The 19811-nt window shown below is 40.7% G+C and overlaps 1 protein-coding gene and 1 pseudogene across 1 annotated transcript; both read right to left on the reverse strand.

Moving 5' to 3' along the window:
* Nucleotides 1-1867: 1867 nt before the first annotated feature.
* On the reverse strand, nt 1868-11690 carry pmela (premelanosome protein a). The gene is made up of 12 exons (XM_076268684.1): nt 11636-11690; nt 8231-8326; nt 7809-7955; nt 7227-7367; nt 6735-6896; nt 5959-6297; nt 4737-5690; nt 4171-4359; nt 3726-3828; nt 2982-3187; nt 2486-2576; nt 1868-2082 (listed from the first exon to the last, which is right to left on the reverse strand). The coding sequence occupies exons 1-12, from the start codon at nt 11688-11690 to the stop codon at nt 1929-1931; spliced, it is 2637 nt and encodes an 878-aa protein (XP_076124799.1). The 3' UTR covers nt 1868-1928.
* On the reverse strand, nt 3272-3437 carry LOC143105293 (U2 spliceosomal RNA; annotated as a pseudogene).
* Nucleotides 11691-19811: the final 8121 nt, after the last annotated feature.

The raw sequence follows: 19811 nt of genomic DNA on the forward strand, positions 1-19811 counted from the left end.
TAAAACAAATCAAGCCATGCTAACACTGACACTAGTTGAGTCCTCAAAGTGGTCATCACAGCCTCCAAGGATGTCACTGTTTAGTGCTGTGTTATTTCCTATTAGTCATGCTTCAATTTGCCAGTTTCCTCTTTGGGGGGGTGGGGGGGTGCAAATGACCTACATTTTGCAAGGAATATTCAGAAAGTTGCTCGTCTGTACCGAATGATGCAAATTTGTCTGGGGGTGTGCAGTGATTTTTGAAAAAACTTGTTTCGTCTGAAGCCAGTGGGAGGTACTTCAAAGATAATTTTGGTTTCAGTCAGTGTCTTGTTTTGTTTGTGCATTGTGTATTCAATATTTTTCAAAATCATCTTGAAGGAAAACATTTTGCAAGATGTCTGGTATAGATGCTTTGGCATAAGCTCCAATACTGATTATGTCGTAAGGCATCAGCTCTTCTGAATGACACGTCCAGTGTGTTCAGATTTCCCAGGGTGTAGTGACGTGTTGTATGGTGGATAACAAAAAAAAAATCAACCATGGAATTATGCATCTCCAAAAACATAACACGTTTGAATATCACACGCCTGATTTCATACAGGAGTACCACGTTAGGGAGAGAAACTGATTTTACGGAGAGTTGAGCAATATGTTACAGTTTAATATTTCTGTACATACATTTCAAAAGACCCTGTGAGATACAACAAAAGAAAATTACTCCTGAATTTGGGGGAAAAAGAACATTTCTACATATCTAACTTGCACTCAAATGTGTGCTTTCCTGAGGTTGTCAGTGTAAGAATATGATAGTTATCCTTTTTTGTTCTTAACAAAAGATTCATTATGCTTTCCTATCTTGGTCAAGATATACACCCAACAAAAAAACTTGAATAGATACACAATATACTATTTTCGAAAGTCACATTTGAGTTGGTTAAGTCATCACAGAACATGGGAAATGTCACCTAACAGAAAGATACTGCAAAATATTTGCAGTATGGTGGTCCAACTCCTGTATACTGGCAACCTTGCCCCACAGCGTAAGATTAAGCAGAGATAGTGATTTCATGTACTCAGTGCAAATAGTTATACTTTTAATTTAAAGGATATAATCCAGTGTTAATTTGCTTATAAGTGTGTCTCTTCTTTGTTAGTTGATTAGCAGGTGAAATGTTGGATAAATTCATATGTGATATTTAAGATCAATTAGCAATAGTTTTCACTATGACATGATTTTGGAATGAAAACATTTCAGAAAATTATGTTCAATGTCAACCATGCAACAGTTAGTCATGGCCTGTTATAATACAATTAAGGACACAAACAAATAAAAAAAAATATACAGATTTGTTTTAGTGCAAGCTTCACTCCAGCTTGGCTATATGGAACTAGGTCATCAAAGAGGCAGCTATGAAATAACAGCAGCAGGACGGATAATTTAGTGTTAGCAAGGCCACAGTGATGCCAGGTTAGATTCAAAGGGTTTCAGCTTGTTGAGACAAAATGAAGTGAAGCAGAAAATAAAGGGAAATATAAAAACTGCACATTTTTAAACATGTTCATGAGATTATTAAATGAAATATAGGTATATATTATGGGTCGAAATAATATGGTATATATTTATATACACTTGTGTGCGCAATACTAGGTAGAAAAAATCCTGTAATGACCTCTTTTCTCTTCTCATGTTTACAAAATGTATACATTTTTTTCCACATGTTTATTTTATTATCAGCAGTGCATCAACAGGGACCAACACAGCTGTGGATTGTGTGTTGTGCTAGTATGTGTATGCTTGTGTGTGTCTATTCTGTATATGTGTGAGTGTGTGTGTGATAGAGAGAAAGACAGCACGTGTGTTTCCTCTTTCTCTCTCCTCTCTAGCTCTCACACACACACACACACAAACACACACACACACACACACACACACTCGTTAAGACGTTTTACACCACGCGTCCCTGAAGCAGAGGACGACTTTCCCCCGCTGAGTGGCGACTGAGAAGGTTCCAGAGTAGCAGGGGTACCGAGGTCCTTCCTGAGCTGCCGAGGGCACTGTCTGACGAGTCCTCCGTCAGAGGCCTGTACTGCTTAAAGCGCCTGGTTGGAAACACAGCAAAATATATGTCAAGGAGTGGACCCATATTGTCTTTATTGTTTTTGATATATCTTCTATATTGTATTGTCTATACATTGTCTATGGTAGAGGGACACCATCGGGCAGAACTAAATTCCTTGTGTGTACTAATTCACTTTGCCAAATAAACCTGATTCTAATTCTGATTCCATACACATATCACATATGATTCACTTGTTAGCCTTTTAGAGACTATGTAGCTGCCTGGCTGTGTTACACAGCAAAAGCCACTGATTGCACCATGTCCCTGTGAGTATTTAGACATGTCTCTTAAAGTCCACATAAGGCAAATGCTCCTGTGTCATATCCCCTGTCACGCTGAGAGACCCTCTCTTTGAGACCAAAGAGACATGGCAAGTCACTTACCGGTAGGCCAAACCAATGACCCCAACTGCACAGGCAAGTACCAGAATCCCCATCACTGCTCCAATGGCGCCACCTGCTGATGAATTTGGTCCTGCAAGCAAAAAATAAAAACCCACCATTACTGAGCCGTGCATAAGATTCAGAGATGTGAGGTCTGAAGACATTTCACAGGGAAAATAAATATCTTCAGATATCCTTCAATACCACCATAACAATATTGTATTGTATGATGAACTGTGCTTTATTCCGACTTGTTGGATTGTTGTAACATTTTCACTTAATATTTCTAACAAGCTGATTACTTTATATTACATTCAATGTTTATGTTGACAAACTTTGTCAAATTCAACACTGCCCATTAGTCATTATATGTTAGTCAAAGCTCTATCAAAATGTGATACAATGCTGCAAACATGAAGAGAAGCATAAATATTCTGATATGGGATGGTATATATGCATGTGTACCATCCTATGCCATCACATTCATAAAACTCACCCGCTGTCACGCTGACCATGGCACTGGCGACGGCCAGGCTGACGTCGTTGGTGAGCGACACGTTGATGCAGAAGATGCCGGTGTCGTTGAAGAACTGACGGAGGATCATCTGGCACTCGGGAGCGGGAGCCACGGCGTTGCACACCGTCTGCACCGGCGTGGCACAGTCGGCTCCTGACACCACCGTGCACACCTCACTGGGCAGACTGCGGACACCAGAAAGAGTGGGGAGAGTGGAGTGTGAACTGATATCGGTGGGACATAGACTGATAGACATAGACCATTTCTTTTTTTGGTGCACCGTTCCTGTAGGTACTGAAATACTGGGTCCTCCATCACCCTGTTTCAAAAATGCGCTTAATATACAGTCTTCGGGTAGAGGACGTATCAGATATTAAACTGATAAGAACAGATACTACACTATCTAGACCATTTCTAAATGCAACTGGTAGATAACATTATTTTACTTTTACTTCTTAAGTGTTGAATCTGTTTTGATAAAAAGAAAATATATTTTATAGAACTTGAGGTGTGTTTAGCAGGGTCCTCAATCTCCAGGTCCAATCCTTTAAATGCACTGATCATGTAACATTTTTAGAATTTTAGAGCATTTTTTGACGTTTTGCTAGCATAAATTATGATAAATAACTTTATGAAACATAAATTACTTTTATTATAATTTTTTCTTGAGTAGCAGCTTTGTTTCTGTATTGATACAACATGAGTGCGTGAGAGTGGCCTTACCTGCCCTGGCAGGTGATAGTGAGATCGACAGCATTCTGATCCACCTCTGTAGCCAACGTCACCACGTTATTCACCTCCACAATCTCGGCATTCTCAATCCCCTCTAAGGACAACAAGAGAGTAAAATGACTTATATACTCTTTATATATAATAAAAATGATAATAAAAATGATAATGAAATGGTTAGACACAAACTGCATTTCGTTGGCTTTGTACTTTGTACACAATGACAATAAAGTTTAATCTAATCTACTAAAAATGTAATTGCATCTAATGCATAAGAATGTCATTTTATCTCTTGTTCTATGAGGTACTGTAACAGTAGAGACATTTCAAATTCTGGCCCTACTTTTCTTTGCAATGTCTGAAGATGTTATGTTCCCATAATTTCTACTCAATTCTACTCTGGGTCAATAGACATGCATGAGAAAAGGATGTGACTTACGGACAATCTGAAGGTCAGTTGAGAAGGAGCCATAGCGGAAAACATTGCAGCCATTTTCTGCCGGTGGTAACTCGGGAGCCTGTCTCTTGGCGATGACCAGAGCCACCTGGGCCACCTCCGTGCCTGCCTCCACCTCCACCTCAGCACCAATCTCATTAACCACTGCTGCTACTGTGGGTGGCACTGGAGCTGTAGGTGAAGTCAAAACATACAGAGCTCAGAGCCAAAATGGCTGATGTGGACCATGATGGAGCTTAATCAAAACTGGGGTGGAAAACAGCCAGACTGAGATGTCATAGAGACTCTCCCAACAGTGTTGAGACAAGTATGTTTGAGCTGTAAATTATGGTAACGAGTGGCACGCATATACAGTAATGGTATGTCTTGGGGTATTTTTCTTCTTCTATGCTTTACTCTACCTTAAATTCTGTATCTTTGAGTTAGTAAATACCATTCAATGGCAATGTATTGTTTTACACATTTTTGCAATTAAAATACATCATAACTAAATATACATATACATTTTCAATAATATAATAAATATTCTGAAATCTTTTTAGACCCACCTGCAGTTACAACATTCACTACTACTTCATTTTCCCCAGGAGTGGCTGCAGCGATCACAGCAGCCTCTGTGGCAACAGCGTCATTCACGGTCACTATAACCTCGTCTTCATCAGCCACAGGCACCACGGCCACCGTGGGAGCAGCAACGACCTCCACATCCGCAACTGCTCCCTCGGCCTCAGCCTGGGCCGCAACCTCAGTCACTGCTGCCGCGTCCGCAACTGCAACAGCAGCATCCCCTGCAGCAGGGGCTTCTGGGAGAACTGTGGCTGCCAGTTCTACGGTAACGTCCTCTCCAGCAACAGCAGCATCAGCATCGACAACTGCAGTGTCCACAGCAACAGCTTCGGCGTCGGCTGCCATTTCTGCGACTGGAACAATGGTAGCCTCAGCAACTGGGACAGCTGGGTCTTCAGCCACAGTCACAGTGGCAGTGTCAACAGCCTCAGCAGCGGCAACTTCTGTGTCTGCAGCAGCTGCAGTGGCATCAGCAGCAGCAGCATCGGCGGCAGCAGCATCAACAGTTGCAGGATCGGCAGCAGCAGCATCAACAGTCGCAGCATCGGCAGCAGCAGCATCAACAGTCGCAGCATCGGCAGCTGCAGCATCAACAGTCGCAGCATCGGCAGCTGCAGCATCAACAGTCGCAGCATCGGCAGCAGCAGCATCAACAGTCGCAGCATCAGCTGCTGCAGCATCAACAGTCGCAGCATCGGCAGCAGCAGCATCAACAGTCGCAGCATCGGCAGCAGCAGCATCAACAGTGGTTGCATCAGCTGCAGCATCAGCATCAGCAGCCGTGTCCACCGTAGCGCCATCCGCAGCAGCAGCGTCAGTGTCTACCACAGCTCCCTCAGCAGCTGGAGCGGCGGAGGCTGGCACCGCCAAGGCGATGTCTCCAGCTTCGGTGGGGACGGGGACATCAGCGGCCGGTGCTGCACCTGCATCATCTCCTGAGAAGAGACAAGGAGAGAAATTTGGATATTTTCCACAGTCTTTCCACATTAAGATGAGCACAGATTTAAAAAAAATGTAGGTGTAGGAGATGAATGAATAGCCTATGTTTCAGTTACATTTGTATCATTCCAGATCATTCAACAGTAGTAGGCAGTGTTCACTATAACTGTCCTGTTTCCACATGTGTTGGAAGTTGCTACAATCAAAGGTTAAAGACAATTTGTCTGAGTAAAGATGCCTCTGACTGGTCTCCTGGTTTCCTACCTGTGGTGTCAGGATCCACAGGTGGGAGAGTGGGCTGGACTGTGGCTCCTCCGACGGTTGGGTTGGGATCACAGGTGTTGGGGATGGAGGCCATGAGGACCACCTGAGGCCTGAAGGCGCCGGCAGAGACATATGTGTGTGTGACGGTGTTTTCCCGGGTGATGAGGGTCCCGCTGTTGTCTCCGAAGTCCCAGGTGAAGGCCACATCTGAGCTACTCAGGTACTGGCTGGGGTCGTGGAGGTTGATGTTAAAGGAGACGGCACGGTTTTGGACGAAACTCTGGTCAGCCTGGTTCACGTCATTGACCTGGGAGATGGCAACTCTGAAAGGAATCTGGTCTGAAGAGAAAAATATATGGAATGTTTGTTACAAGACCATAGTATTAGTTTATAAATGATAAAAATGAGTAAATTCTTGGTAAGTCTCAATATTTCATTCATACAGTAAATACAGTAACTATCATGCAAATACAGATGCATCTGTTCTTAGTGGACACAGAATGATACATAAAAGACCTACTTACACAGGAAGCAGGAAAACGAAAGAGGTCATGCAACCTCATACAATGACTCAGTTATACAATACATTAAAATACTGTACAAGATATACAATACATTAAAAAGTCAGATATTAACAGTGAAAATATAAACACTTCCCATGAACCCCTCCATCAATCTGTCTTTCACTTTACACTCTCATTCAGTGTCTCCCTTAAAATCCCAGCCCATCGATCTCTGCTACCCCCGACTACTCTTCGCAGTAACCTGCTGCCTACCTGTGATGGAGAACTGGGTGGAGGCGTAACCCAGGGGGATGAACCTGTCTTTCCCGCGGCAGTGATAGATGACCACCTCCATGTTGTAGGAGCCCAGGGGAACGTTATCAGTGCCGATGGTCAGGAAGGAGGAGGGGCCGTCTGCCACCTGCCAGAAACGTCCTACAGAGGAGGTTCAAATAGAAGGGTGAGTCGCTTAGTGTCCTTATGGTTGCTGTAGGCATGTCTTTTTTTAACTGATTAAGTCAATTCTCCAAGTTTCCTATTCCTGAAGAATAGACTTTACCTTCCAACTGTTTTTATGTAATATTATACCAAATGTCAGTACAATGATGAGACAGCTGCCACTGTTTACCAATTTAGCACATCCATAATACACTTTATGAAAAATAAAATGTAAGTTATTTGTCACGCGGGAAGAAAAAGACGAGACACATGTTTTCCCTCTGAGTATGTGTTAATGTGTGTTAGAATAAGTAGTAACGTAAATACCCCAGGTCTTCCACACGTAGATGTAGCGTGGTTTCCTGCCAGAGCTGCCCATGTAGGGGGTGCCATCAGGGAAGACACCGTTCCACTCGTCTGGAGTGTTGCGCTCCGCATACACTGGCTGCCCTGCCTGGTACTCAGTTCCTGTGAGGAAACAAGTGAAGCTTTTAGTGACTCTCATCTCTCTTTTTTCTCATCAGCTTCACACATTAGATCATCAGCTTCACACATGAGATCCTCAGCTTCACACATGAGATCTTCAGCTTCACACATGAGATCTTCAGCTTCACACATGAGATCCTCAACTTCACACATGAGATCATCAGCTTCACACATGCTTCGGTGACATGTGATTCTTCTGCTTCAGTTTAAGGCTCTAGGCTCTTGAAAATCTAAAATGTCCAGCTTCAAGTAAAGTTACATTGTATGGAAAGACGCAAATCTATGAAGAGTGTGTAACAATCATTTAGTCAAACCCAAAGTATAATGTGCAAACATCATATGTTGTACATATGTTGTTCACAATGCTGTACACATTTACTATACATTTACATCAGATACTAATATGTGTTCTAATGCTCTTACCATCAACGGTGCAGTTTCTAGCCCACACTACTTGTCCATCATCAAGCAATGTTTGATTTGGGGGGAAACGCACATCAATGTTGAAGGTTGCTTTTGCGCCCGTCAACGTTGGTGCATCGTTTCTGACATCAAATGTCACCTCTCCACCTAGACAAAGTAAAAAAGAAGGGTTGAATTGATGATGTTACGTTCACATTTACATTCGTCATAATAATTTATAGTACTGTTTAGGCTTTCTTTTAATAAGGCCTGTCATTCATGGGATCTGCTCTATGTCTTAAAAACTAGTGCCCAGTAAAAATTCTATCATCAGTTTTTTTTTGTTATCATAAAGTGTGAAATATTTTGATTGATTAACAGTGTGCAAACAAAGTTCTATCAGATTGCTATACACTTGGTGTCAACATCCATTAAAAGAGCACCTTTCCAGCAGTTCCTGTATCTGGAATCTCCATCTCTCCACACCGGATACATCCGTGAGTTCCATGATCGGTATCGTGAGAAGCGAGTCTTTGCATCTGTGAAAACAGAAAACAGAATGATTCAGAGAAATGGAGAGGGATTAAGAATACCTCAGCACAGTTCAACCCCTCACAGATTGTTACTTATACAATACCCACATCACTTTCTCTTTCACATCATCTGTAAAAATGACAACTGTGTTAATTATTTAACAGGGAGGCGATACATCTTGTAAGACCACAGACTTATGAGGTTTTAAAAATCTTTGGAATAACCTTATCACTGTGCTCTGTTTTTGTTGTTCATATAATTGCCTGAACCACAATCGACTAAGGTAGAGTATGCTCATAACATATTGGTCAAATGGCACCTCTCAAAATGGCATAGTTAGTTTAATAATATGGTCATACTGTTAGTCAGCAAACTCTCCTCTATTTGAATTTTGAAGGCATCTTTGAAGGCAGCCCATGCACATTCTGAAAGGATCTTTTGAACTTTGAATATGAAATCACACTATGCCACTGCTATTCAACACACAGACATCATGTGGCAATAAGCTGGCCCATTTTTGTTATTTTTCATGGGCATTAGGAAGGCAGCCAGCGACACGTGATCCTATTAACTTGATTATTTAATAATTGGGAAGTGTGTTTGCCTCTATAATAGAACTCTGAGAGTTCTTTACACAATTCAATGGAGAAAACACACTTGTCAGAGCAAGGTTATGCTGCATATCATATATCATAACCAAGACCAAGATCCATGGCTCTATAAGTCTTGGCCAGCATGCTCAATGTTAAAAATTTAAATAGCTAATATATTCGAATATCTGAAGATTGTCAAGTGCCGGGAAAAGCCTGGAGAAATCCGCTCCACAAGATATCAAACAGAAATGCATACAAAACACACCAAATATCGCAGACAATGTTCTTCAGAGAGATAGGATAAAAGTTGAGATTTTTTGTTCATGGCTTTATGCTGTTTGTAAAAACAAAACTAATGCAGCACAACACAGAATGCATCATACGTGTCAAGACACAATGATGGAGAGGAGGTCATTTTTGTTTGTTTTGCTGCCACTTAACTTGGCCAGTTTTGTGATGAATTCAACCATTAAGTCCAATGAAATCTATGCTAAAGTATTATAGAAGCACGTGACGCCAACTATGTCCAAGTCAAAGCCTTTGCTACAAGTAGGTCACACAAGTAGACATTAATTTAGGGTTACACTTCATCGGAATGAGTGAAATAGAATAGTATAAAGTTTAATAGTATAAATTATGTGTGCACAACTAAAAGCCCTCGAGGAAAACAAATTCCTGTTGTTGAAAGAAAAGCCATCACAGCATCGCCAACACCACAGAAAGAGGCCAGTGAACACATTCACAATCTTTAATCAGTGCCACCTAGGTGGTGTTTTAGGACTTCCGCTTACTGTTACTTTGTTAGTTTCTGACCATAACGCAAAAAGTTTTGATTTAAGGATCGGAGTTGACTGCTTCTACTGCTTTAAGGAGATGATAGTTGATTAGCAATTGGTTAGGACACAAGGCTCTGAGGTTTATATGGCAGGATGGATAGTACTAATACGTGGGAGGGACAGGCCAGAGAAGGGGTGGGAGGTGGGGGGGTAGGTGTGGGGATATTTTACTAACTTTCCCCAAAGGTCAAGATCAAAGGTATTGGTGACTTCTTAGGTCATGGGATTTAGGGTGTGATTGTGTCTGATAGGAGGGTTACAGCACTCTGAGGGGGGTACATGGATATTTGACCAAATTTCCCAAAGGGTCTTAGTGGATTGTGAGGGCAGGGCAAGGGTGTGTCATCAGAGGGCAGATGCTTCACTGGCTTTCCCTAAGGGATCACAGAGCACGAGCTTGAAGTGTGGGGTTGTGGAGAGGTTGAGGAGGCAGAATGTGCTGCTGAACAGCATTACTGGAGGGGAGAGCTGGGGGGGGCGGGGGGGGTAAAGATGGGGTGGAGAAGGAGGGGCTGCATAGCTGGTGAGGTTCCAGGCGGTGAGAGTCACACGGTTCTGGCAATCCCTTGCAATCCCTTTCATGTGACTCTCAGCTGAGCACACGCAGCCGTAATCCCACAGTCAGGAATGAGCAAAGGCTCAGACAGCAGTCTCCATCCTTCACCCCACTCGGTTCTCTCTCTTTTGTCTCACACCCCTTCCCCTTTCATCTTGTGCCTCTCTCCCTCTCTCCCTCTCCCTCTCGTGCCACCCCCCTCTGCTCTCTCTATCCAAACAATAATGTGGGAAGTTCAGGGATCCTGTTTTGTAAACTATGAGGAAAAGTTGTCAGTGACACAGTGGTATTCCTAATCACAAAAAGGGAACTAATTAATTCAGTGTGCAAAACAAGTTATTGGTACACACAGTTCACTTTATCTAACGATTACTATTAAGTTCAATTTAATTTATGTGCTAGATGCCAAAAACCATAAAAAGATTATTTTTCATCTAATCAAATATATTATCAATATAATTAATTAATCTAAAATATTACCACAGTGAATTCATTTATAGAAAAACTGTTTTAGTGTTTATACTTTCTGAAAGTAAATATCGCTGGGGACTTGACAGGGGCTGCAGAAATCACTTTCTCAAACATTGTTGTTGTAGTACTTTCAATATCTAGAAAATTCACAGTGTTGTCATGGCAGTAATTATATTGTAACGTGATCATGCAATTTGTCCCCTAAGATAGCCATGTTAAGTTGTAGGACAATAAATATTCAACTATTTGATTTGGTGTTTTAGAACAACAAAGTCCCAACATTCTGTAATACAGCCAGACAAATACACACAGGACCAACACACAAAGAGATTGAATGAAAGAAACATCTTAATTCCTAATACAATGATTATTCTGTAACTCAGCATTAAAACAACACAAACAACCAACCACTTTGACTTACAGCCAAAAGAAATGCATGAAAAGTGTATTGGCTTTGAGAAAACTGTAATCACAACAGAATAATCTAACTAAAAGTATGGAAAATTCTTCTGACATGCTTGATGAAAAATCATGAATGAACTTTTTGTCCATCCCATGAATTGATCCGTGTCTGAGACAATGTATTACACACGGCGCCTCACATTAAAACTATCAATTAAAATTGACTAATGAATAACATACAACATTTAAAATAAAACAATGTCTTGCACATCTCTCATAATTTATTACCTAACAGAACTAGAATAACTGAAATTATCGGTCAATTATATTACGAGTATCGCTGTGTCAGAGCTGCTACATATCCCCACAACTTAATTTATATCCCAGTTACTTGCATTAACTATCCAAGGTGTAAGGTAGATACATCATAGCTCTGATATAAACTCAAACACTCACCTGCAACTGTCAAAGCTGATAAAGTTAACACCAGGACCACCAGAGCAGTTCTCATTGTTCTTTTTTCTTGATTTCTTTTTTGTCCCTACTTGTTGTCAGAAAGTTTCCCCCTGTTTGAATATCCCAGAAATCTAGCCAAGCTCCACTCTGAGACTATCCGCTTGGGCTGGCCCCTCTTTAAATGAGTTGGACTCTCTTAATTACCCTAACCAGACCTCTCGACTCTGACATCACTGCTCATTCTGCACACAACCCATCAATCTCACTCAGGTTTTTTATGGAGATCCATACCCCCCCCCCCCCCTAATTACCTCTGAAATACTTAAGCACTCAGATGGATACCATAATTACAGCTTAAACATTAGCTAAAGTTTAATCATCTCAGTTAACATAATAAGCCCTCACTTGAAAGATGGGCAAAGGCTTAAGTGTAAAATGCATCAAATATTCTCAACGCTGGGGAAATATACATATTTCAACATGAATATCAATGTGTAAAAAGAAAAACATATATATATATAATAACAATTATAAAAGTCAATAAAAATATAAACACGAGTGTGACATGTTCAGACTGAAATCTAAAATGTCACACTCTTTTTATATTATTTACTTTTTTATTTTGTTTTTATCTGTGTTTATGTATGTATATTAGGCCTACCATTTGCTCAGCTATGTAAATACTGTTTGGTCCATGCATTTGACTCTTAAGACGTAACTCTTTGTCCATCTTTTAAATTAGGGCCCTATCTGTTTCTGCTCAGCTCCGGCCTGTATTTTTGTTGACCTTGTTGACCTATCAAGTGAAGGTTTTTATTCAAAATAATTTAGAGCGACAGTCTCTGCACAGAATTTGGAGTAATTTGCCCCCTTCGTCTGAGCAGTGCCAAAGAATTAAAGATTAATAATGATAACAAGAGAGCCTACCTAGCTGAAGACATGTAAGTTAGTAGGCCTATTCATTACGCACAGAAGTGCCATATTCTCAAACCTGTGACTATGGGCATTTGCTTAGAGCATGGTTCACCAGCGTATAAAAAGGATTGATTGTTGAGAGTAAGGTATGCGAAGGCTGAGCAGCCAAGTCATGCCAGTATGGTGACGTATGCTTTGACTTCCTGTGAAAGGCCTTGGAGCTGTGTGCAAGGCATCACAAGACAAGAGAGTGAGAGAGCACATCAATGCTGTCCTTTTATTATCCTCTACTGTCTGTCTCATTAGCCATATACTATTACCCTCCATGCCAGCTCTCTTTTTTTTAAACCCTTTTCCCCCTTAGGGCTTAACCAAGTATTTGTATGTTAATAGTCCAAACAACTGGCAACCTCACGTGATTGTTCTCTTTGCATGTGAACTCATTTATCTGCCCTGTGAACCTACAGAGAACTTTGTCAAATTGTCATGTATATTTCATGTGTATTTGAAAGATGGTGTAGCTAACACACTCACCTTCATTTTATCAACAGACAAGTTGAAGTATGGATGACTGTGGTGGTGATGATGTCAACAGTATGGGAGGCTGGGGGACAAAAGACAAAATGTTCTGTCAAAATGTTACTACTGTCGACAGATGGAGTATAGCCTAGTACAGTGTTTTTCAACCACTGTGCCGGGGCACACTAGTGTGCCGTGAGAGATCATCAAGTGTGCCGCAGAAAATTACCCAAATGTCACTCACTGGTCCAGAAAAGCAACTGTTGCATTAAATAATTTATAACCACATGCTCTCATTGATTTTATTGCACTATTTGTGGTATGCAGGCATTGTACAACGGGGGCCCCATATCCAGTATTCACAGAATCATCACAGTTCATAACAACAATTAAATTAGATATATCACCTACAAATGAAACAGAGGGCGCTTGTTTTATTGAGCAGGTATTGCATAGAAGCCATAATAAGGCCATATCTGTGTATTATTTTAAATTTTAGGCTATGGTATGTTTATTTTTTCTTCACACAGGATGTTACTGTGCCGTGGGACATTTTAAGTGTCAAAAGTGTGCCGTAGCACAAAAAGGTTGAAAAACACTGGCCTAGTATAATGAAAGATGAGGAAAAATATATCAATATCTGTGTTATACAAAACCTCAACCATTTCAGATAAGCACAGTTTTGTAGATTTTACAGAAATCTAATGTCCTTAATTCATGGTTTGATGTTCTGAATGTAATCTAGGAGCAGCCTTCCATGAAACATCCCAAGGGGCCAGAAAGATGGATTGTGTCCCCACTGTGAGCCTGTTGAGATCACAGCAATAAATATGGCTGGGTGGTCAGGAAGAAGCGGGGGCGGGGGGGGGGCTAACCATCCGTTTGACTTACAGTGAAGAGGTTTGTAAAGCTGGCCTGCATGTGATAGCCCATGTGTTTAAGACCGTGCTCCACAACCCGTATAAAATTCCACTGAGCACCTGACTGTGAAGGCAAGTAGGCCCTAGGCCAGGGGTGGGCAAACTGCGGCCCGCCAAGCACTTTAATCCGTCCCGCCGAGCATTTCATTTGGTTGCTTGCTATTTTTTTTCCCTGCGATAGACGACGTTGGTTAGCTTTACTGCAAACTGCTTTTTACTCTTTTTAGAGAACGTTTACAATGTCCATGTCAAAACATCATGTTACATAGAGATGATAGGCCTACTCTTTGTTATCTCCTTTGCAGCTGATCTTGCACGTTATGCTAGCCTACTCCACTTAATTGGGAACACGTCTGAGAGCGTTCACGAGAGGGAAAGAGAGCAGCAGGTCAGCTGGCTTGTAATTGTTGATAATTGATATCTCCTTATAAGAAACGTTTAAAAGGAAATCATGAAGGCAACAGTAGTTCCCACTACCGACAATTTATAAACTGTGAGAGGGCACAGCCTACAGCACAGCAGTAGCCATAGCAGAGCGGAGCTGGCAGAAGATCATTGAGAACTAAACGTGTATTATTCTTAAAGCAACAGTGCGTGTAGCCTAGCCTAGTCAAAGTAATAAGCTGTTTCCAATATAATCAGGGTGCGATTTGTAGGGGGGTGGTGAGGATTTCCCACCCTCTGGTTTTCCTATCCCTACCTCTGCTAAATTATTTTTATCGTCGGGGGGGACAACATTTATCCCCCTCTGCCCCTCATATTGATTAATGCTACTTCATATAAGTAAAGCGCTGCAACGTGAGAACAGTCTAGTAGGCTAGCCTACATCATAATCTGACATCAGAAACGCACCGTCACCGTCAGCACTGATGCTGCTGACACAGTGGCTGCGTGATAACTTAATTTGGCCTTGATCGTGCAGGACATTTCAGAATGTCGAGTGTGTAATCCATCATAAATGGCTAGGTTCAATGGAAAAGTTAGCTGGACAAATGAAAGAAAACGAGAAGGATTCAGTGAAGCATAATAATGTTTTAGAACATTCAAAATTAGAAAACTGATGCAACTGAGATGGAGGACAACTGCACGTAGAGTAGAACGTAGGCCTATTGTCCGAAGGAACTTACATTAAATGAGGAGATATTTGCTGAATGTCACAAAAAGTGTTACAGAAATTGCTTGGCATCGCTTATTCAATGGCTCTCTACCGAAACACCTGTAGTTTGCGGAGGACGAACGATAAAGCACTCGTTTGATAAATCAGCCAGTAGTAGACAAATAATCTATAGCCTACTGCAAAAACGTATGTTGGTGGGTATTTAAACTATCTAGCGGGTGTTTTAACAGCTGCAAGAAATAGAAGCTTCATGGTCTTTATGTTCTGGTTCGTAAATAATTTTCATAAAACTTCAAGTTGCCCTATAACATACTCTCCAAACTCTTCACTGCACTGTAGGCAACTGACAGTATGATAGGCTATTTATTTCCTGTAGGCTACAATAAACACATTTATTTTTTCAACTTTTGCAATATTACGCAATTGGCTACTGAACGCAAATCAGCAGGAGAGAGAATGCACGTAGCCTACGCAGCGTGTAGCGCAATGTGTAGGCTATTTACCAACTAACACTGTTAGCCAATTCACTAACTTAAGACTTCAGTGCCATAGGCCTAATAGACAACGTTTTTTACACAACAAATACAGAAAGGATGGAGGCAGCAAAAGTAGAGAAGTCATTTCAGATGGGGCAAGAACAAGGTGAATTTGTATGCTTGTCAAAAGTCCTACCCTGCATTAGAGGAGCTGATCATCATACCAAGCACACTAGCTGTTTAAAGTCATACACCACGGTAAACTAAAACTAAAATGTTACAAAGGTGGCAAAAATAATATAGGCCTAGGGTATTATTAGCCATGACATTACTAGGCTATGAATCGTTCGGTTTTTTTTTTTTTTTGGGGGGGGGGGGGGGGTTACAAACTTATTCAAAATCATCCCCCCCTCTGGTTTTTACACAAATCGCACCCTGAATATAATAATAACAGTGTGAAATCCATTGACGAAATGAAAAGGAAATGTGTTTTGAAGAAAAAGGATAGCAACCATATTATGTTCATATTATCTATAGATGTTGGCACGTGTCTATTTTAAATCTTATAAACTGTTTTATGTCTGTATTGCATGTGTTTTATGCCTGTGTTGTCTGTATCATGCATTTGACCTAGATGCAACATAGTGTAAGTTGAATAACTGCACCACAATGTTTATTATGTGATAAACTATAGAACTATAGAAGTGTTACAGCTGCCTATGCAAATAGGATCACGTTCACTAATACCGTTCACCTAAACAAAACAAAGGTTCCCAAGTACCTAAATGCAGAGGAAAATGGCCTTCTGAACACAGAGAAATCCAAAGAATGCATGTGAACTTAATCAGGATCAACAGGAATTACTTTTGTGACGGCTAACATGGATGAGTGGAAACCATTGGGAGCGTATATGTTCCCTGGGTCCTATATATGTTCCCCGCTTTGTATGGGACCGGGGACCTCCTAGGCCTCTATGAAAACAATCAGCCACATCTGCAATGGATGCACAGTTTGTAGCCTATATATATATTAGGGGTGTAACGGTTCATGTATTGGTATTGAACCAAAACGGTACAGTTCGTGTATGAATTTTCACGGAGAATACACGGTATAAAAATACATGTGGCGCAACTGGCTGGGGCACCTGCACCGTACGCCGGCGACCCGGGTTCGATTCCTGCCCAGTGGTCCTTTCCGGATCCCACCCCTGCTCTCTCTCCCATTCTTCCTGTCACTCTCCACTGTCACTATCATAAAAAGGCCAAAAAAAAATAAATACATAAAGGGCCTTCGGTAGTCTACCAATGAAGTGTGGAGATACATTGAGCCTCGTAAATGGTGTAAAACAGTGATTTATTTGCATGGCTAGCCCGATGCCGAAGCACCACCATTGAAAAAGCTGTTGGTAGCATCGGCTAACTAGCGCCAGATTTTGGAGTGCAGGGGACAAGCCGAGATACGCTATGAGACATACGTTCACACTCATCAGGTATCATGTTTCAACACACTTCAGGTCAATATCACACCGGAATTCTCCTTTAACGTTAGTGTTGACAGGTGAAGTCGAGAGGCAAGGCAAGTTGCAGCTCAAATTCTCATAATTTGGGAGTAATACAGTCGGTTTCTATTTGTCTTTGTAAATAGCATACTGTAAATAAAACCGTAATGTGGAGTTACAGAGTTTGTGACTTGCTTTTGTTTCAGTTCTGTATTTAGGCTAAGTTAGGTAGCGCGCTATATAACGGTATAGGCTACATGATGCCAACTCTATAGCCTACTAGGCCTATTCTGTGTTTTGGGATATTTTTTACCCTCAAAGAACAATATAGCACCTTAATAATATTAATTTAATAATTGAACAGTTTTATCAGAGCTTCCCCTGTTCCAAAGAGCAGCAATCGCCACTGATATATATATATATATATATACAAGGATACAAGGAAGGTTATTGTGACATGCATATAGTTACTGGAAGTAAGAAATGCAGTGAAATTATGTCTGGTGTCAGCCTATTTGTGCATTTAAGTGGCAAAGGGCTGCATAAGAAAGGTGGGGGAGGATTATGATTGGGGGGGGGGGGGCACCAACAAGGAGCACCCAAGAGCAACAGGGGCAAGGAAAAACTCCCTTACCAAGGAAGAAACCTTGGGCAGATCCACGCTCAAGGGGCTAACCCAACTGCCAGGGGTCTTGGTGTGTGTGTTGGGGGGATGACAGGGGAGATGGGATAGTGTGCTACGTGTATGTGGGGAGAGGGCAGTGTGCAATATGTGTGTTGGAGAAGCTTCCGCATGAGACAATGTGCTGTGTATATATATGGGCATTTCTCAGATTTCGGGCCTATTTGGGTAACTGAAATTTTGAAAAATAAAATTCTAAATTTTACTAATTGGTATGCATCAAGTTATCAGTCATTTTGATAGGAGTAACCTTGTGAGCTTGGTTGAGACCACAATATAAGGGAATTTATGATTTTTTGTCATTTTTCAGGTAAATGTCATTACCATCACATCATCTAATATGTACATTTTAAAGATGAAATGGTCAATCAATGATCAATCAATGATCAATTATGGTTTCACATGAAGTCTATTTTATCTTAAACTTATTAGAATTGTTGAATTTTACTTACAACATGAATTATAGTCGTTTAAGTATCTTATTTTTTGATTTTTTCACTCGACCCTGGCTTGGAATTTCATTTATTTGAAATAAATGCCATATATCACATCTGTTTTCATCCAGTGGCAATTAAGACTGTCCAACATTGTCAAAAATATCTAATTAATGTAATTTATTGTAATTTATACATAATCTATTGGCAAAAATATGCATGGTGATGGTGATGACATTGCAGTTCTGGTAATGACATTTGTTGCGGTGATGACAAATCACTGATCGTAATCTATTGCAATTAAATGTTTATAATTTAGAAACCCAAGTTGAACTGACTTTGTGAAAAAAAAAACGTATTTCTTTTAAAAAGAGTACTTTAAATGTATCTGCAAAAATGTCATCACCAACACAGTCGTCATTACCACTACATTTCAAGCTATAATGTGCTGGTAATGACTGTGCTGGTGATGACATTTATACCGAAAAACTTCCCTGAGAAGCAAAAATTATCACCATGCAAGTGTAGCTAGCTTTCTACATGTAATGTACATCATTTAAACTATTAAAATAATTTTAAAATTTCAGGAATACAATGCGTATGGTAATGACACATAATAAGTGTACATGCCCAAAACGAGGGATAAAGAGTAGATTTTCTTATGTTTCTGGACATCAAGGCATCAATCTTTCTGCTTGACACCCATGTATTCCACTGTGATATTAGGTGACCATGGTTACCAAATATTTTTTTGATGAAAAAACAGTAGCAAAGTGCTTTTATGTAGAGTGTGCTGGTAATGACGGCTAAACCATGGGACAGGTATACATTAAGCAAAATAAAGCAGGAAATGCATATATATGCATAATGTGTGCATGCAGTTCATTAGTTCAGATAACATTTAATTCATATGCATGATTTTTTAAATTAATTTTTGATAAATAATGTTTGAGATATGGCACAATATGTGAAAACTCTGGTTGCGGACAACACCAAAACACTGATATTGTACCATAAAACACCAATAAAATGTGTCTAAATCATGAGTAGGAGCAACCATTAAAAAAGTCTAGGCTTGTTTTTCTTTATACTAATTAGTGATGCTAAACATTATTAGATTTAATGTGTTTTTAATAGAATTACACCCTGTGGACAGAAATAGGCCCCAATTCTGGGAAATACCCATATATAAGTACAGTATATAAGTACAGTGAAACACACTCAGCACACAGTGAGGTGAAGCATACTAATCCCGGCTCAGTGAGCTGCCTGCTACTACAACAGCGGAGCTCGGGGAGCAGTGAAGGGTTGCCTTGGTCAAGGGCACTTCAGCCGCTTCCTACTGGTCGGGGTTACAAGTCCGAAGCGCTAACCAGTAGGGCACGGCTGCCCCCCACTTTGACACTCTGTAGGCTACATATCGTTTTCCGTTTGCATGGCTGATCTGATACGTTTGCTGTTCTATGTGATATGATCATAGCCACACTTTTATCATAGTGAATTGTACATTATTTCGGCTTATTATGTTCTTTGTTACTTTGTTTACTTGGAGATAATGCCGGATGCGATTGCCCATCTGAGAGTGAAGAAATCAAAGGGATTTTAATCTTCAGTA

The sequence above is a fragment of the Alosa pseudoharengus genome, unplaced genomic scaffold (genome assembly GCF_046254945.1).
Source record: "Alosa pseudoharengus isolate Yale_2024_CS ecotype anadromous, Long Island Sound unplaced genomic scaffold, YU_APseudo_1.1 YU_APseudo_1.1_scf_5, whole genome shotgun sequence".
Lineage (NCBI taxonomy): Eukaryota > Metazoa > Chordata > Actinopteri > Clupeiformes > Clupeidae > Alosa > Alosa pseudoharengus.

Excerpts from the sequence above, each read along its gene's own strand:
- pmela (XM_076268684.1), bottom strand. The coding sequence starts at position 11,690 with ATGAGAACTGCTCTGGTGGTCCTGGTGTTAACTTTATCAGCTTTGACA. Across the intron at positions 7,368-7,808 it reads TAGAAACTGCACCGTTGATG|GAACTGAGTACCAGGCAGGG; the intron begins GTAAGAGCATTA and ends GTTTCCTCACAG. Across the intron at positions 5,691-5,958 it reads TGTGGATCCTGACACCACAG|GAGATGATGCAGGTGCAGCA; the intron begins GTAGGAAACCAG and ends GTCTCTTCTCAG.